The sequence below is a fragment of the Telmatherina bonti genome (genome assembly GCF_933228915.1).
Source record: "Telmatherina bonti genome assembly, chromosome: 14".
Lineage (NCBI taxonomy): Eukaryota > Metazoa > Chordata > Actinopteri > Atheriniformes > Telmatherinidae > Telmatherina > Telmatherina bonti.
This window is the reverse complement of record NC_136612.1, coordinates 8,591,241-8,605,436: the sequence shown is the minus strand read 5'-3', so window position 1 is coordinate 8,605,436 and position 14,196 is coordinate 8,591,241. Positions and strand designations below refer to the sequence as shown.

Genomic DNA, 14,196 nt, shown 5'->3' with positions numbered 1-14,196 from the left:
TGCATTTACAAGGTGTTGACAGTAAAATAATCTGTTATGAAGGAAGCTTTCATGATTTCTCTGTTTGACTCCATGAGGTTGAAGAGAAACAACAACATACAAATACAGAAACACAAATATTCAACTAATAATTAGAGAACAAGCAGGTTGGGATTTTCATGTGGAGAAATATTGATGGAAATAAAAATCATCATCAGCAGTGATTTCCTCCAGAAAGAAACAAACAGAAACAAACAGCACATAAGAAAGTCAAATAAACAACAGAACAGCAGAGCAGAAACGTCACAACAATAAACTCTGCAACAAACACACAAAATCACTTTATTCCACTTTACACAACTCAGCACTCGATCTGATGCCCCAAAACCCAAGTCCAGCATGGAGTGGCTGAGTGAATGTGGTCTGGACTCTGTGGAGGAGAGTCCTGGTCTCAGAGACGCTGTAGAAGGACAGAATACCTGCTCTGTGATCCAGGTACACTCCTACTCTGGAGGAAAAAGGACCTGAGATGGAGGTTACGATGCCGTTGTAGAAAAATGCATAATCGTTTTGGTCACAATATAATGCCCAAGATTTATCATTATATCCAAATCCACTTTCATCCCCAGCTCTGCTGATCGTCTTGTATGCAACCGCTACACAACCTGTTCCTCTCATTTCCACCTCCCAGTAACAACGACCAGTCAGACTCTGTCTGCTCAGAACCTGAAAGAATTTAGTGAATCTGTCTGGATGACGAGAGTAAGACTGACGTTGTTTCATAAATGTCACCTTTCTGTTCCCGTCTGACAGTAACAGATGTGTGTGTGCTGTGTTTGGATCCAGTGTGATTTCACATGAACATTGTAAGAATCCATCTCTGCTCTTTGGTCCTGGTTCTGGTTCTGGTTCTGGTTCTGGTTCTGGTCCTGGTTCTGGTTCTGGTCCTGGTTCTGGTCCTGGTTCTGGTCCTGGTTCTGGTTCTGGTCCTGGTTCTGGTCCTGGTTCTGGTTCTGGTCCTGGTTCTGGATGTGGCAGTAAAACATCCACAGCAGCGACTGCCAGTGAGATGTTTGTCCATCTGTCTGTCAGGATGTCCTGTAGTTTATCTCTGAGCTCTGACACAGCTGCTGTCACATCCTCAAAGTGTGTGAGAGGACGGATATTGATGCTGGATGAGTGTGTAGACTCACTGAGTGCTGACAGTGAGGGGTAGTTGTGTAGAAACTGGCTGTGATCCTCTGTGTGTGAGAGCTGCTTCAGCTCAGCGTCTCTCCTCTTCAGCTCAGTGATCTCCTGCTCCAGCTTCTCCTGAAGCTCTTTGACTCGCCTCACTTCAGTTACCTGCTGGGATCTGATCTGCTGCTTCACATCAGAGCTTCTTTTCTGGATGAGACGGATCAGCTGAGTGAAGATCTTCTCACTGTCCTCCACTGTTGTATCAGCAGAGTGATTGATGGCCTCCACCTCCTGTTGAAGCAGCTTCACATCTTTCTCTCTGTCCTGGATTCTCTGCTGGATTTCTAGTCGACTCACCTCCAGCTCTCTCTGCCTCTCAGTCCTTTCTGCTGCAGCTGAGACCGTGTCGTGGCCTTTATGTTCATCCACAGAGCAGAGATAACAGATACACTTCTGATCAGTACGGCAGAACAGCTTCATCACCTCATCATGACGAGAGCAGATGTTCTCCTGGAGGTTCTTGGAGGGCTCCACCAGCTTGTGTTTCTTTAACGGAGCCGCTTCATAATGAGGCTGGAGGTGTTTGTCACAGTAAGAGGTCAGACAGGCCAAACAGGACTTGCTGGCTTTCAGTTTTCTTCCAGTGCAGACATCACAGGCCACATCTTCAGGTCCAGCATAGCAGTGATCAGCAGGAGCAGCTTGGAGTCCAGTCTTCTTCAGCTGCTCCACTAAAGCTGCTAACATGGTGTTTTTCCCCAGGACAGGCCTCGGTATGAAGGTCTGCCTGCACTGAGGGCAGCTGTAGATTCCCTTCTGGTCCTCTTCATCCCAGTGGGTTTTAATACACTCCATGCAGTAGCTGTGTCCACAGGGAGTAGCCACCGGTTCCTTCAGTAGATCCAGACAGATGGAACAAGAGAAGGTTTCTCGCTCCAGCTCGTCTCCTTTCTGCGCCATTTCACCTCTCAGCATCAGTGACGGTGTTAGTTTCACTTCCTCAAAGCTGAAACTAGTCTTAGCTCTGATCTACAAATCATGTGTTTGTTCAGAGAACGGAGGCTGTCAGCTCTTCCTCTTCACCACGTGTTGCTTCCACCAATCAGACAGCTGCAGATCTGCAGGGGAGGGAACAAGGAAACATGTGGCTTGTTCCAGGAAGAGGAGTGCTTTCAGAAGCAGCTTTAAAGCCTTTTCATGACAGATTGGTTTTCATCCAGTGGCAGATCCAGACAAGTTTCCATGTTGTGGCAAAGCAGCAGAAAAAGCCCTGATGTAGAAGAAAAAGATCCAGAAAAACTCTGTAAAATGATTCACTGCATCAGCATCCATTCTAAGAAAACAAAGACAATATTTAGGCTCCAATAAAAAGTCAAAGAAAAAGACATTAAATGACAGGACTGATATCAGCCTTTACTTTTATTGTGCTGTGCAGGGAAACATCTCCCAAACATCCACATGTGGAGCTTTTACACACTATTTCTCCATCCTGAGGACACGTAGATTCCTCACATGATCATCTTTGCAGTTTGATTCAGTTCATTATAAAACAGAGAGACAATTAGAAAGATCTGATCCAGTTTCACTGTTTCTGTTGGAACCAGGTGGCCAGGCTGCAAATCCAGGATGCAGCGGCTGAGTGAAGGTGGTTACGAAGGTGGATCAGTGTGTCAGAGGAGACTCTGCAGAAGGACAGAGTGCCAGCAGGACAGTCCACACACACTGCTGCTCTGTTAGAGACAGAGGACCAGGAGACCACTGTTTGTCTCTTATTGTGCCAAACTCCAAGACTGATCTTTCTGGATGTGTCCAGTAACAGGTCGAGGCAGTAACGGCCTAAATATGCTTATGAAATAATGCAATAAGAAAATGTTACAATAAATAACTGCATGCTTTCATCTAGTAGTAAAAGGTCCCTGAGATCAGTTCCACAGACCTGATCACACCTGATCACAGATCATTTTCATCTTCATTTAGAAATATAACAAATAGTCCATAAAAATGTTCAACAGTCATGTTTTCAGTAAATCCATGTAATAGTATGTGATTTATTTGGATAAAAATGTAAAAAAGAAAAGGGGGAACCATTGTTTTCTTGTCCTGCGTGTCCACATTGTTGCTCGGGGGATAAAGTTAATGTCACACACTCCACCGAGGCGCCGTGCATACCATGTCTGCAAGAGACAAGTCACAAGGGTGTACCAAGAAGATGGAAATAAATCCTTTATTCTCAGAAGAAGCTGTGAATATGATCTTTATTCCCTTGAAGTTAATGCAGCCAATGAGGAAGAATATCTTCCTTATTTCTCATTGTTATTCGCTTCATCATGGAAATGTCATGTAACTGTGACGCCAATTAAGCCTCTCATTTTATATTCAGGTAAAGTTTGTTTTACTGTGTCTCGTGTATTTCTTTTTATTTATGTAAGTCCTCTGTTTCGCTGGAACTTTCTATGAGTTTTGTATTTCTTTCCTTAGTTCTGACGACATCATTGGGGCATCAAGGATTACTTAAAGTCACGTTGAAGACTGTCCGACAATAAATGCCAAAAGGATTTGGAGCTGATTAAACGTGGAGGGAGTAACACTCGCTCTGTCCTCTGCCTCTCTGGCAACTCCAGCATTAATATGGAAATTCAGCCAGAAAACATTTAGGATCAGAAATCCTACTTTGGTACCAAGAGGAACCTTTTCTCCATAAAACCTGATCAGGTCTGCTGAGGAGGTTGTTGTGTTGTGATGTTTATGTTTACTGCATGTCGTCATCAAGGTGTTTACTTTGATGTCCTTTAGTGACAAACAGTTATAACACAGTTATTACATATTCAGATTTCTCCCATAAAGCAGATTTACTGATCATTTAGAGTTAATAATGCTGAGAGGAGGAAACTCTGCTTCTGACGTCCACAAGCATCCCTTTGACTAAACTCTGTTACCATGGTAACGTCCTCTGTGGAGCCGAGCCACTCGCCGCCAGGTTTACTTGAACAAAGGCTGAGTGTGTGTCGTCACGTTCAGATGTCACACATGAAGGATTGATCCTCAGCTCAGGTTCAGTCCGTCTGTCTTCCTGAGTCTGCGGACATTAAAACAGCTGTCAGGTCGTCCATCAGTCCCCCTGAACTGGAACATGTAGCGACGTTACTGGAACGACTGGGAATACGATTAGAATGAAGATGTGTGGAGCCTGATGAAGGATCATTAGTCATGTTGTGATTGGTGGCTCAGATGGAAGCTTCCTGTCATAGTTATCATGTTGTATCAGAGAAGATGGGAATGTTACAGAGAGGATGATGATGGTAGGACAGCTGGACAAACTTGGACTGAACACAGAACAAAAGTCAACTTTTTATTCTAGAAGCTGCATTGCTGGCTTTTGCAGGGCCGACCCAGAGTGTCACCTGCTGGAAGGGGCAAATTGCGCCAAGGGAAAAAAAAAGAAGGTAATCAAGTCTTATTTGAGTTCCACTCCATTTCTTCCTAAATAATAGCTCTATGATATATAATATAGAATCTAAAAGGTATTCCAATATTCTGTAATGATGACAAGTTCTTTGCCTTCCCTGACCTGCTGCTGTTGTTCCGGGCTGGCAGGGTGACAGGGAGGGGGAGGGAGAAGAGGTGCATTTAGGTTTGTAATGATAATACTGATGGAAGATGTGGACGTCACCTATTGGTGTGTTGCCAACAACAAGATCATCATCAAGCCATCAATTGCTGCTGACAGAAAACCAAAGAAGGAAGAGGAGTAAAAACGAGAAAGAAACAAAATGAATTTATTATCTTTGAAGTTACTAAGCAGCTTATGCCATGAATTATATTATTATGAATACATATTTTATACTTGTAAAGTATTGAAGTATGATGTATTTCAGCTAAGTTATGTCGGTTCATGAATACTAAAAGCTACCTTTTGATTTGTTCTTTTCCCTTTGCTTTGTAATTGGCCATGTTGCTTGGTGTGGTGTGTGATTACAATGTCAACTTGATACTTTTGTAGCAGTAAATAAAAACACCATTGTAACTTGATGCACAGTGATCAATACATTGTAAAGTTGATTCATTCAGGTGATTTATGATTTTCTGACTGTGATGCAGTCATTACACTGTGAAACTCAACAAGTCTTCAAAACAGTTTATTGAAAACATAAAATGAGAAATAAAATGCTTCAATAGCATCATGGAACATAAATTACTGTCGGAGAGGAGTACACATGAACTGTAATGAATGTTCAATAGTTTCCCCAAAGTACCTGTCAAACCATTATGAAAGGAGCCAGTTGTCCACTGGCCTGAAGGTCGGCGGTTCAAGTCCTGCAAGGTGAGTGGGGCACAAGCCAGTGTTTACTGAGGTCCCAAGCCTGGATAAATGCAAAGGGTTGCATCAGGAAACGTGCCAACAAAAACGTGGGAATACGGCTTCTGTAGCGGACTGGTAGATGGGAGCAGGTGATTGGCTGTGGTGACCCCTTGACGGCTTCTGTAGCGGACTGGTCGATGGGAGCAGGTGATTGGCTGTGGTGACCCCTTGACGGCTTCTGTAGCGGACTGGTAGATGGGAGCAGGTGATTGGCTGTGGTGACCCCTTGACGGCTTCTGTAGCGGACTGGTCGATGGGAGCAGGCGATTGGCTGTGGTGACCCCTTGACGGCTTCTGTAGCGGACTGGTAGATGGGAGCAGGCGATTGGCTGTGGTGACCCCTTGACGGCTTCTGTAGCGGACTGGTAGATGGGAGCAGGTGATTGGCTGTGGTGACCCCTTGACGGCTTCTGTAGCGGACTGGTAGATGGGAGCAGGTGATTGGCTGTGGTGACCCCTTGAGAAAGGGACAGAGCTGAAAGGCAACGAGGAGGTCATCTTTTACTGCTGACTGATGGAGAGGCACCAAACAAAGTTTTGTTGTATCTTTTTACAATCTGGAAACAAACACTGATGGTTTGGATGCATATCTGCCGGCTTCTCCCACATCACAATCCCATCAAAACGAATCCTATCCAGTCCACACTGGGACAATCTCCCCTTTTTCAGTGTTAGTTGTGAGGCATCCAACGAACATCTTTTGTTAAGACAAAACAATCGTTCCTCAGGTGGGACCCTGGTAATATCATCAGAGTTAAGTTTCAGGCTGTGTTTCCTTTTTCTTTGCCACCATCTGGACAAACCTCTGTGGAGCATCTGAACCACTCAACCAACTCGTAGGAGAATAAGTTAATTCCACATTATTTAATTCAGAATTACTCATTCTGAATTAAAAAACACCATGTGACCGTACACACTCAAAAATAGAGGTACCAGCTTGTACCTAAAAAGGTACAAATGCTTGTCGCTGGGGGTGTACTCTTTTGAGAGACATTTCTGTACCCTTCAGTTCTGGTCTATTTTTGGACCTTATCAAGTTCAACCTCACCTTTTCAAGTTATGTTTTTTATGTTTTTCACAGCATTAGGCCTGGTCCATTCCACTTGGCAATATCTTTAATCTAGAAATAATCTTCAAAAACTCAAAATACTGACCAGCCATACACTTAGTTTGCAGCATCTGACCTTCATTGTCTGGTGTAGTAAACGACTGTTAAGTAGTACTACTGTCATCACTCAACTCTGCTCTAGTTTGTAACATTACAGCCATTAACATTACATTTTTCAATGCTGCAGGTACCCTTATGGTCGAAATGGTACAAATTTGTACTTTATGTCACTTTGAACCCTTTTTCGTACTCTGAATGTGTGCTTCTGGGCTCTTAAAGACCAGTATTGTACTTTTGAGAGAACATATCTTTAAAATGTATCTATAGGTACAGAAATGTCCTTATCTTGTACCTCTATTTTTGAGAGTGTAGCAACTGTCTATAATCCAGAAAATAAATAAAAAACTGGATCATAATACATGTAGCAAGAAAGAAACAAAGAAATTAAACAAATGAACAAAGAAGAAAGAAACACAGAAAGAAGGAAACAAAGAAAGAAGTGTGTGACCAGTGTGGAAACTATTTCTTGTCTTCTTCTCTCACACCCTTCAGGAGCACGTTGCCCACATACAAGTGTTGCAACAACTCTGGAGAACCGGTTTGTCGACACTGACAGATGTGAGTTCCATGCCAAGTCTGTGACCTTCCTTGGCTGTGTGTTTGCAAGCAGGCAGGTGAAGACAGACCCTGATAATATCAAACCAGAAGCTAAGTAGCTTATCCCTTACACAATGAAATATTTACAGTGTTTCTTGGGTTCAGCAAACCTTAAAAATGGCTCCTTCCTACTTTTTAGTGAGACATGCTCCATTTTAACCCATGCAACCAAGCATTTATCTATCCTGGAGAAAGGACCTCTAAAGCAGAGCTTCTCAATCCAGGTCCTCAGGATCCACTGCCCTGCACGTTTTAGGCCTCTTCCTCCTCCAACACACCTGATTCAGATTGATTAATTTCCTCATCAGATCTTTGCAGACTGTTAACGAGCCCCTCATTTCATTCAGGTGTGTTAAAGTAGGGTTACCTCTAAATCATGCAGGGCAGGGGGTCCTGAGGACCTGGATGAAAAAGAAATCACTGCTCTCAAGCCCCTGTGATGCATCCCCAATGTCAACAAAAACAGTTTATAGTGGAGATGGATGCAGTGGCTCAGGTGGTAGAGCTGCTTGTCTTGTGACCTGATGATCAGCGGTTTGAGTCCTGCTCCCCTAAGCTGCTGCAGCCCCAAGGTGAATTGTTCTCCGACGGCTGGACCCAAACATGGATAAATGCAGAGGATTGCGTCAGGAAGGGCATGTGCCAATTGATACTCGCTCGAGTCAATTGGCTCAAGCTGAAAGGAAAACAAAGATGTCTGTCAACAAATCAGAGACACTAGAAATGGTCGTGAGTTTTGTCACTGCTACATCATTAAAACTTTATACGCTGCCGAGCGTCTAAATGTCTTCATGCCACAGATTTGTGCTTGTTTGACAAGCAAGAAAATTACAATGAGACAATGATAACAAAGACAAATGTTTACCTACGAGCTAAATTAAGAGGATGGTGTGTAGCTGCTGAAGCAGGTGCAAACAATTGTCCTACTAGCCTGTGAAGTGGTCGTGGTCCATCTCTGCTTCTGGACAAACAATTCAGCTCCCCAAGTTCTCCTCTTTATGTTAGAACAGGATGAACCCAGCGCCTCTTTTTTTCTTTTCTTTTGCAGCATCAGCATGATGTCGTTGTCACTTGATGTGGAATCTGTGTCTGTTTTTCACCACCTTGCGAGTTTCTATTAGAATCTTTGTGGTTTATTTACAGTGTTTCATCACACTTTGTTTGCGTCGACGACAACGTCTAAGTGAGAATCCAGACAAGCTGCGGAGGAAACCCACTTGGGTTTCTTGCATTCTTTACGTACTTCTTTCAGTTGCTACCCACAGCTTGTGACCTCAGGTGAAGTTACGACTGTAGACTGACCATTTAATTAAGAGCTTTGTCTTTTGGCAGGCCACACACACAACTTCCAAACAAATTAGATTACATTTATAAAAATAACACATATGTATTACTAAATTTATTGGGTTATGTGAAAAAAAAAACACATCTGTCTGCATCAACTTGAATTTGTTCACATCATACGATGTTAATCTTGACTCTGGGTGTTTGACGGACAGAAAAGGTGATGATAAGTTGAGTCAAGGGTGTATCGTGGAAAAAGACCCAAGAAACCATCAGGCGCCCAGTTCAGAAAGAGAAGGAAAGAAGAGGAGAAACAGGTAGAGGTGTGCAGGTATCTATGAGAGACGTTATTGTGGATGTAATGAAGCAGTAGCATGTACACTGTTTATTACGCTCTTTCTAATATGTTGCTACTTCGCCACAGAAGACAACTGGATTTGGTTTTTAGCTCTGCTGAAGCAACTATTAAAGTTTGAGGCATGAAGTCATGCAGTTAATTTCCCCAACAGTTCAGGTTTGTGTTTGCAACACAACAAGTGCAAGTTCACATGTTAGTCTGAGTATTTGGTAAACAATAATACATCCTGACTGGAATTTTTAATGCTGTACGTGCGTCTATGCTAACTTAAATAACTTATATAACTTACACGTGATGTCAGTATACATTGACATGACATTTTCCAAGCTTTATGTGATGCTTTTTGATTTGTGTGTTATACTTAGTCAATACTATAGTAGTAATCTAATAAATCAGTCTTTTCAAGGTTATTTACTAAATATATATTTTATTTTGTTTTCTAAATAAGGCACACATTGGTTTGTTGTGTTTCAAGACATGATTAATAATAGTTATTTTTCACTGGTTCATGTGTTTTTCATAAAGAAAAACTGTTGGGTTGACGCTGTGTGTGTGGTGTGTGTGTGTTGCAGCCTGGAAATAAGACATTATTAACATCTAATTCAGATGTCAGTCAGAAGTGTTATGGACATTTTATTTTTGTTTTTTTTCCTTCATGTCATGTGAGAAGCTCTTGTTTTGTTTAGTTATTATTACTACTGTTGGGACATGTTGGACTGGTGGACAAAAGTACATCATCAGCCTGCGCATTGTGGGTGTGCGACGCATGTCTGTGGTTGCTAAGTGTATTGTGGTCATGTTGCATGTCCTGGCTGCCTAAAAAGAATCCCAGGGATTGAAAAGATCCACGCAGCCCGGGGTGAATAAAGTTGCCAAAATCAAGACGGAGTCCTGTCTCTTTTAAGGGTGCAACATGTGGAGCGGGAAACGTAGATGAAGAAGACTGTGGGAAAAGGACACGAGGCTAGGTGGGGGCTTCAGACGACAGGTGCATGGGACGTCACAAAGACTGACCACGGACAGGTTACAATCGCTCTGCAGAACTGTTCTTCATCCTCAGTGGACTGCTGAGGATTGTATTAGTGACCCGATCCGCAGAGGAGTGAGCGTATCGCGGGGACAGAGCAGCATAAAGTGGAAGCTAGCGCCAGACCGTCCGATGTCTTCCAGCAGAGCCGCACAGAGAGGAAACACGTTGCTCCCAGCGGATCGCCACTCACCTGCATCCAGGATTGCAGGCAGGAGGATTTCTGCTTTACACCGTTGCTTTCTCCATGGATGAAAAAAGGCCGGCGACTGGTATGATCATTATATTGAAGGTTTTTCTCCATTTATCTGAGCTCCAACGCGCTAGACACGGAGTGCACTCTGAAAAATGCTGGTTGAAATAAAGCGGTTGAAATACTTTATATCCTGTTCTTGTTATTGACATTTATTGAATACACAAGAAATCTGAAATTCAGTGTGTGTGTTTCTCATTGTTTTCATTCAGGTAGGAGCCTACACTGTAAAAATATATATATTTCCAAGCTAACTGGTTATGGACAGTGCTAACTCATACTGTTACTCCTTACAGCTTCTGAGGAGTCATTTTCGGTTATGCATTTGTGAGTTGGAACAACATTAGACCCTAGACACAGTTTTATACAATGAGATGTCTCTTTTGCCATCGTGTTAATTTGAGGAAAGAAAAGACGGGGTGTATCCAGAGAGAGCGCTCCTTTACCATACGAGCCGGGTGGCAAAAGGGTTACAGCATGTTAACAAATGATAATAATTTGTGCATTATCATGGTTTATTTTAATGGGATAACTGATGCATGTTAAGTGTGATCTCATTTACATATTGTATCAGCAGGTGAGAGGTAGGTGAGAACCCTACCTCTCACCTGCTGATTGATTTCTATCAGAACTTTTACTGAATTCTTCCACATCTGGTGATGAACCATTTCTCCCATCAACAGCTGCCTGTCACCCCACACTCATGTATGTTTTGGTTGTATACCCGCGGCGTCTTGTGATGGACCCACAATGCACTTGGTTTGGTCTGCTTTCTCTATTTTGGCCTCTTGAAGTGAAGCGAGGTCTGAATGTGTAGGCAGACTGAACTTTGTTTTTCATTTAGAGGCTTCACTCCATCACTCTGCAACACAGAAACTGCCAGCTGAACAGGATCATAGTCTGTCTAGAAATCATTGTGCAGCCTGTCAGACCTCTCGCCACCATAAGTGATCAGCACACAGTGAAACCAGCTCAGGATCTTACATCATCCCATGTTCGGTTGTCTGAGTTTGACTGATTCCTCCCAAGATGTAGCTTCATTGCCCAGGAGTCAGAACACAGAGGAGGAAGAAAACGTTTATCTCCAGGACTGTACAGATCCTCAAAGCTGAACAAGCTCAAAGATCCAAATAGCTTTGATATCTCATCGCTGATTCTAAGCACCTTTCATCCAATAAAGTTTATGTAATGTTTCCTGCTTTATCCAACAAAACTAACAAATATGTCTTTCTAACAAACACAGCCTGCTGTATTTAATGACCATCTTAAGAACACATAAGCTGTTATACTGCCACCTGCTGGTCTGACATACAAACAACCAGAAATTGTGACGTTCCCTTTCTAAGACCCTTTAAATTTCAGTCATGCTTCCACTTTCTCAACATAAACTACTGAGAACACTGAAATAGTGTTTGTAAAAACACAATTTTATAAGACAATCATCTTTAACACATTTGTCCTTTATTTTGTCCTACGAGTCTCTCTGGGTGCTTTCTGTGTTTGATCATTTCAGAGCTGATGTAGCTTCTCAGCCAGACTGTTGTGTTATAAATGGTTAATACATGTTTATATTACAGCCACAAACCTCCATGGATAGAACTGTAATATAGCAGACACCTGTATAAAATGAGGAGAGGAGGAAGGAACGTTCATTTACTGCATTTAGGAATGCAGGAAGGTTTGGGAATGCTGGGAGCAACTAACACCAACAATGAAAATTATTATTAAAAAGGATATTCTGCCAAATCCTTTCCTCGTGGTTCTGTAAGAAATAAGAACAGAGAGCAGACATGCCTGGTCAGATTCTATCAATTCTTCTTAAACATTAAAAACCAAACCTTTCAGCAGGTCCTTGAACGCCACCACACATCATCTGGTGAGTCTTTTAGTTTCCATCAAAACTGGAATCAGGTTTAGATGTTTGTGGTGAAAGTTAGTGAAAAATGTTGAAACGAAGCGTTCATGTTCAGCTGGAGTGATTCCTGTGAATGACGAGAACAACAACATACAAGAATAGTGAAGTAGAAACAGTAACATGTTCTGATGAACATCAGCAGGTGGAATCTGCTGAATCATGTTGAACTTACTGAAGTAAAACCCTGAAAACTTTCACATCATGACATCAGTTCTGCTCACCTCCATCACCCCAACTGAAGAAGGTCGCTGTCTCGTCTCCTCTGGACCATTTCCATGGACGTGTCTCGTCCTCTCTGTGTATGCCGATCCAGCCTAAATCATTCCCAAAGTATTGATCATCTTCTTTCCTTCGGATCGTGACGAGGTCTGTGTGTTTCTCCCTGCAGAGAGTCTGAGCTTCCTTCCAGGTCTTCCATTCATCATATCGTTGAAATGTGACATCTCTGAGACCTGATGTCTGTCCACAGACAGGAGGAAGGACGAGACGAAGATGTTCCTCATCATGTTTTCACTGAAGGACCTGCAGGCACATTGCAATGTTCCCTGCAGATGATTCCCTACATTCAGTCGTCACACAGACCAGGCTGCAGCAGCATCAGTCGGACTGCACACAAACACAAACGTTCAGCCAGAAAATGTGCAGCATCACATCAGAAAATGTTTCCTCGTGTGTTAAACTATCCAGCTCCTGCTGCCACAACTTAAACTACGTTAAGCTTTATCGTACAGATGAAAACCTGTCCGACTGCGTTTGATGTGACAAACAAAAGAAAAGATGAGCCTTCCTTCCAAACTGAACTCTCTGCAATCAATGAATAAAAACTTGATAAGATCTGATCTGATTCACACCTGAACGTTTTCCAGTATACAGTATGTCCTCACAAGCTTTGATGATGCAGGGCTGGAAAAAGTACTGACAACTTGTAACACAGTAAAAGTACACAAGAAAAGATGTTCCCATGCCACCCATTTACCATGTGGACTTATCATGTTGAACTAAAATGTCCGTATCATGTCAACATAAAGTGCTAATGCTCACTGAACATGTGTTTAATCTGGTGGATAAAAAGCTCTTTTAGTGTAACTGTATAAAAGACTGTTATTTACCTGTTCAGCTCTCCCTTTTAGTATATTTTAGTTTAGTGCGTTTACTTGTAGTTAATATGTTTCACCATAAGGTGGCCACCCAAAAGAACAAAGCGTCAAAATTAGTCAAATTAATAGTGTGTGTATCTAAAAGTTAGTAACATTGTTTGTGTTTCAGTCTTGTGTTATATAAGTCCCAAGGCTATAATTTGTTAAGTTTGTGAAGTATGATGGTTGTTTTCTGGTCCATGTCTCAATGTTTGGAATGCTAACCGTTAGCCACTTAGCTTTGGTAGTTAGAGCCTGTAGGCCTCATGTCGACTCAATTCATGTTTGTGGCTCTTACTTTCAGGTTGAGATTGTTTGTGCCAAGTGTACTTCATGCTGGGTAGATTACTGGCAGCAAGAATTAGTATTAATATGCATTTATGTTGTACATTTTCATAACTATTTAAAGCCAGGTCTTGGCCTTCTGACAGGCCTTTCGTCACATGGTAATTTGCTTTGTGGACACATTTAGTTGTATTGACAATAAGAAATGTAATTGTAGACGGGTATTAATAAGTCTGTATTTCTTTTATGCTCTTTGTAGGTAAGCCACACCCATACACTCCGATAGATTCGTACCCTCAGCTTAATCAACCTCTCTCATCATAATGTCCATCTGTAAATAAAGGACAAGTTCAACGTTAAATCCTGGACCTGGACATTCTCTTATTCATCTTAACTCACCTGAACATAATTGCTGTCCTGACCCGACACCCTGAAGTGATTGCTAATCCACATACGAACTAGTTACAGTCCTCATTACAGTTACCTAAACTGTACTATTCAACTAACTGCAATAAACAAGAAATATTATTTGCATAAATTACTGGTTGTCAGTTAGCCGTCGGTCATATGATTAATATGAAGAGGCATGAGACTGCTTTATAATCCAACAAGGAGTATGACTCTTTATTTCGATGTACTTTCCAACAATATCACA

The 14,196-nt window shown here is 42.2% G+C and overlaps 1 protein-coding gene across 1 annotated transcript; it reads right to left on the bottom strand.

Moving 5' to 3' along the window:
- Nucleotides 1-321: 321 nt before the first annotated feature.
- On the bottom strand, nt 322-2,118 carry LOC306765255 (tripartite motif-containing protein 16-like; the record flags this gene model as incomplete). Its single annotated transcript, XM_079252659.1, has 1 exon — nt 322-2,118. The coding sequence occupies one exon, from the start codon at nt 2,116-2,118 to the stop codon at nt 322-324; it is 1,797 nt and encodes a 598-aa protein (XP_079108785.1).
- Nucleotides 2,119-14,196: the final 12,078 nt, after the last annotated feature.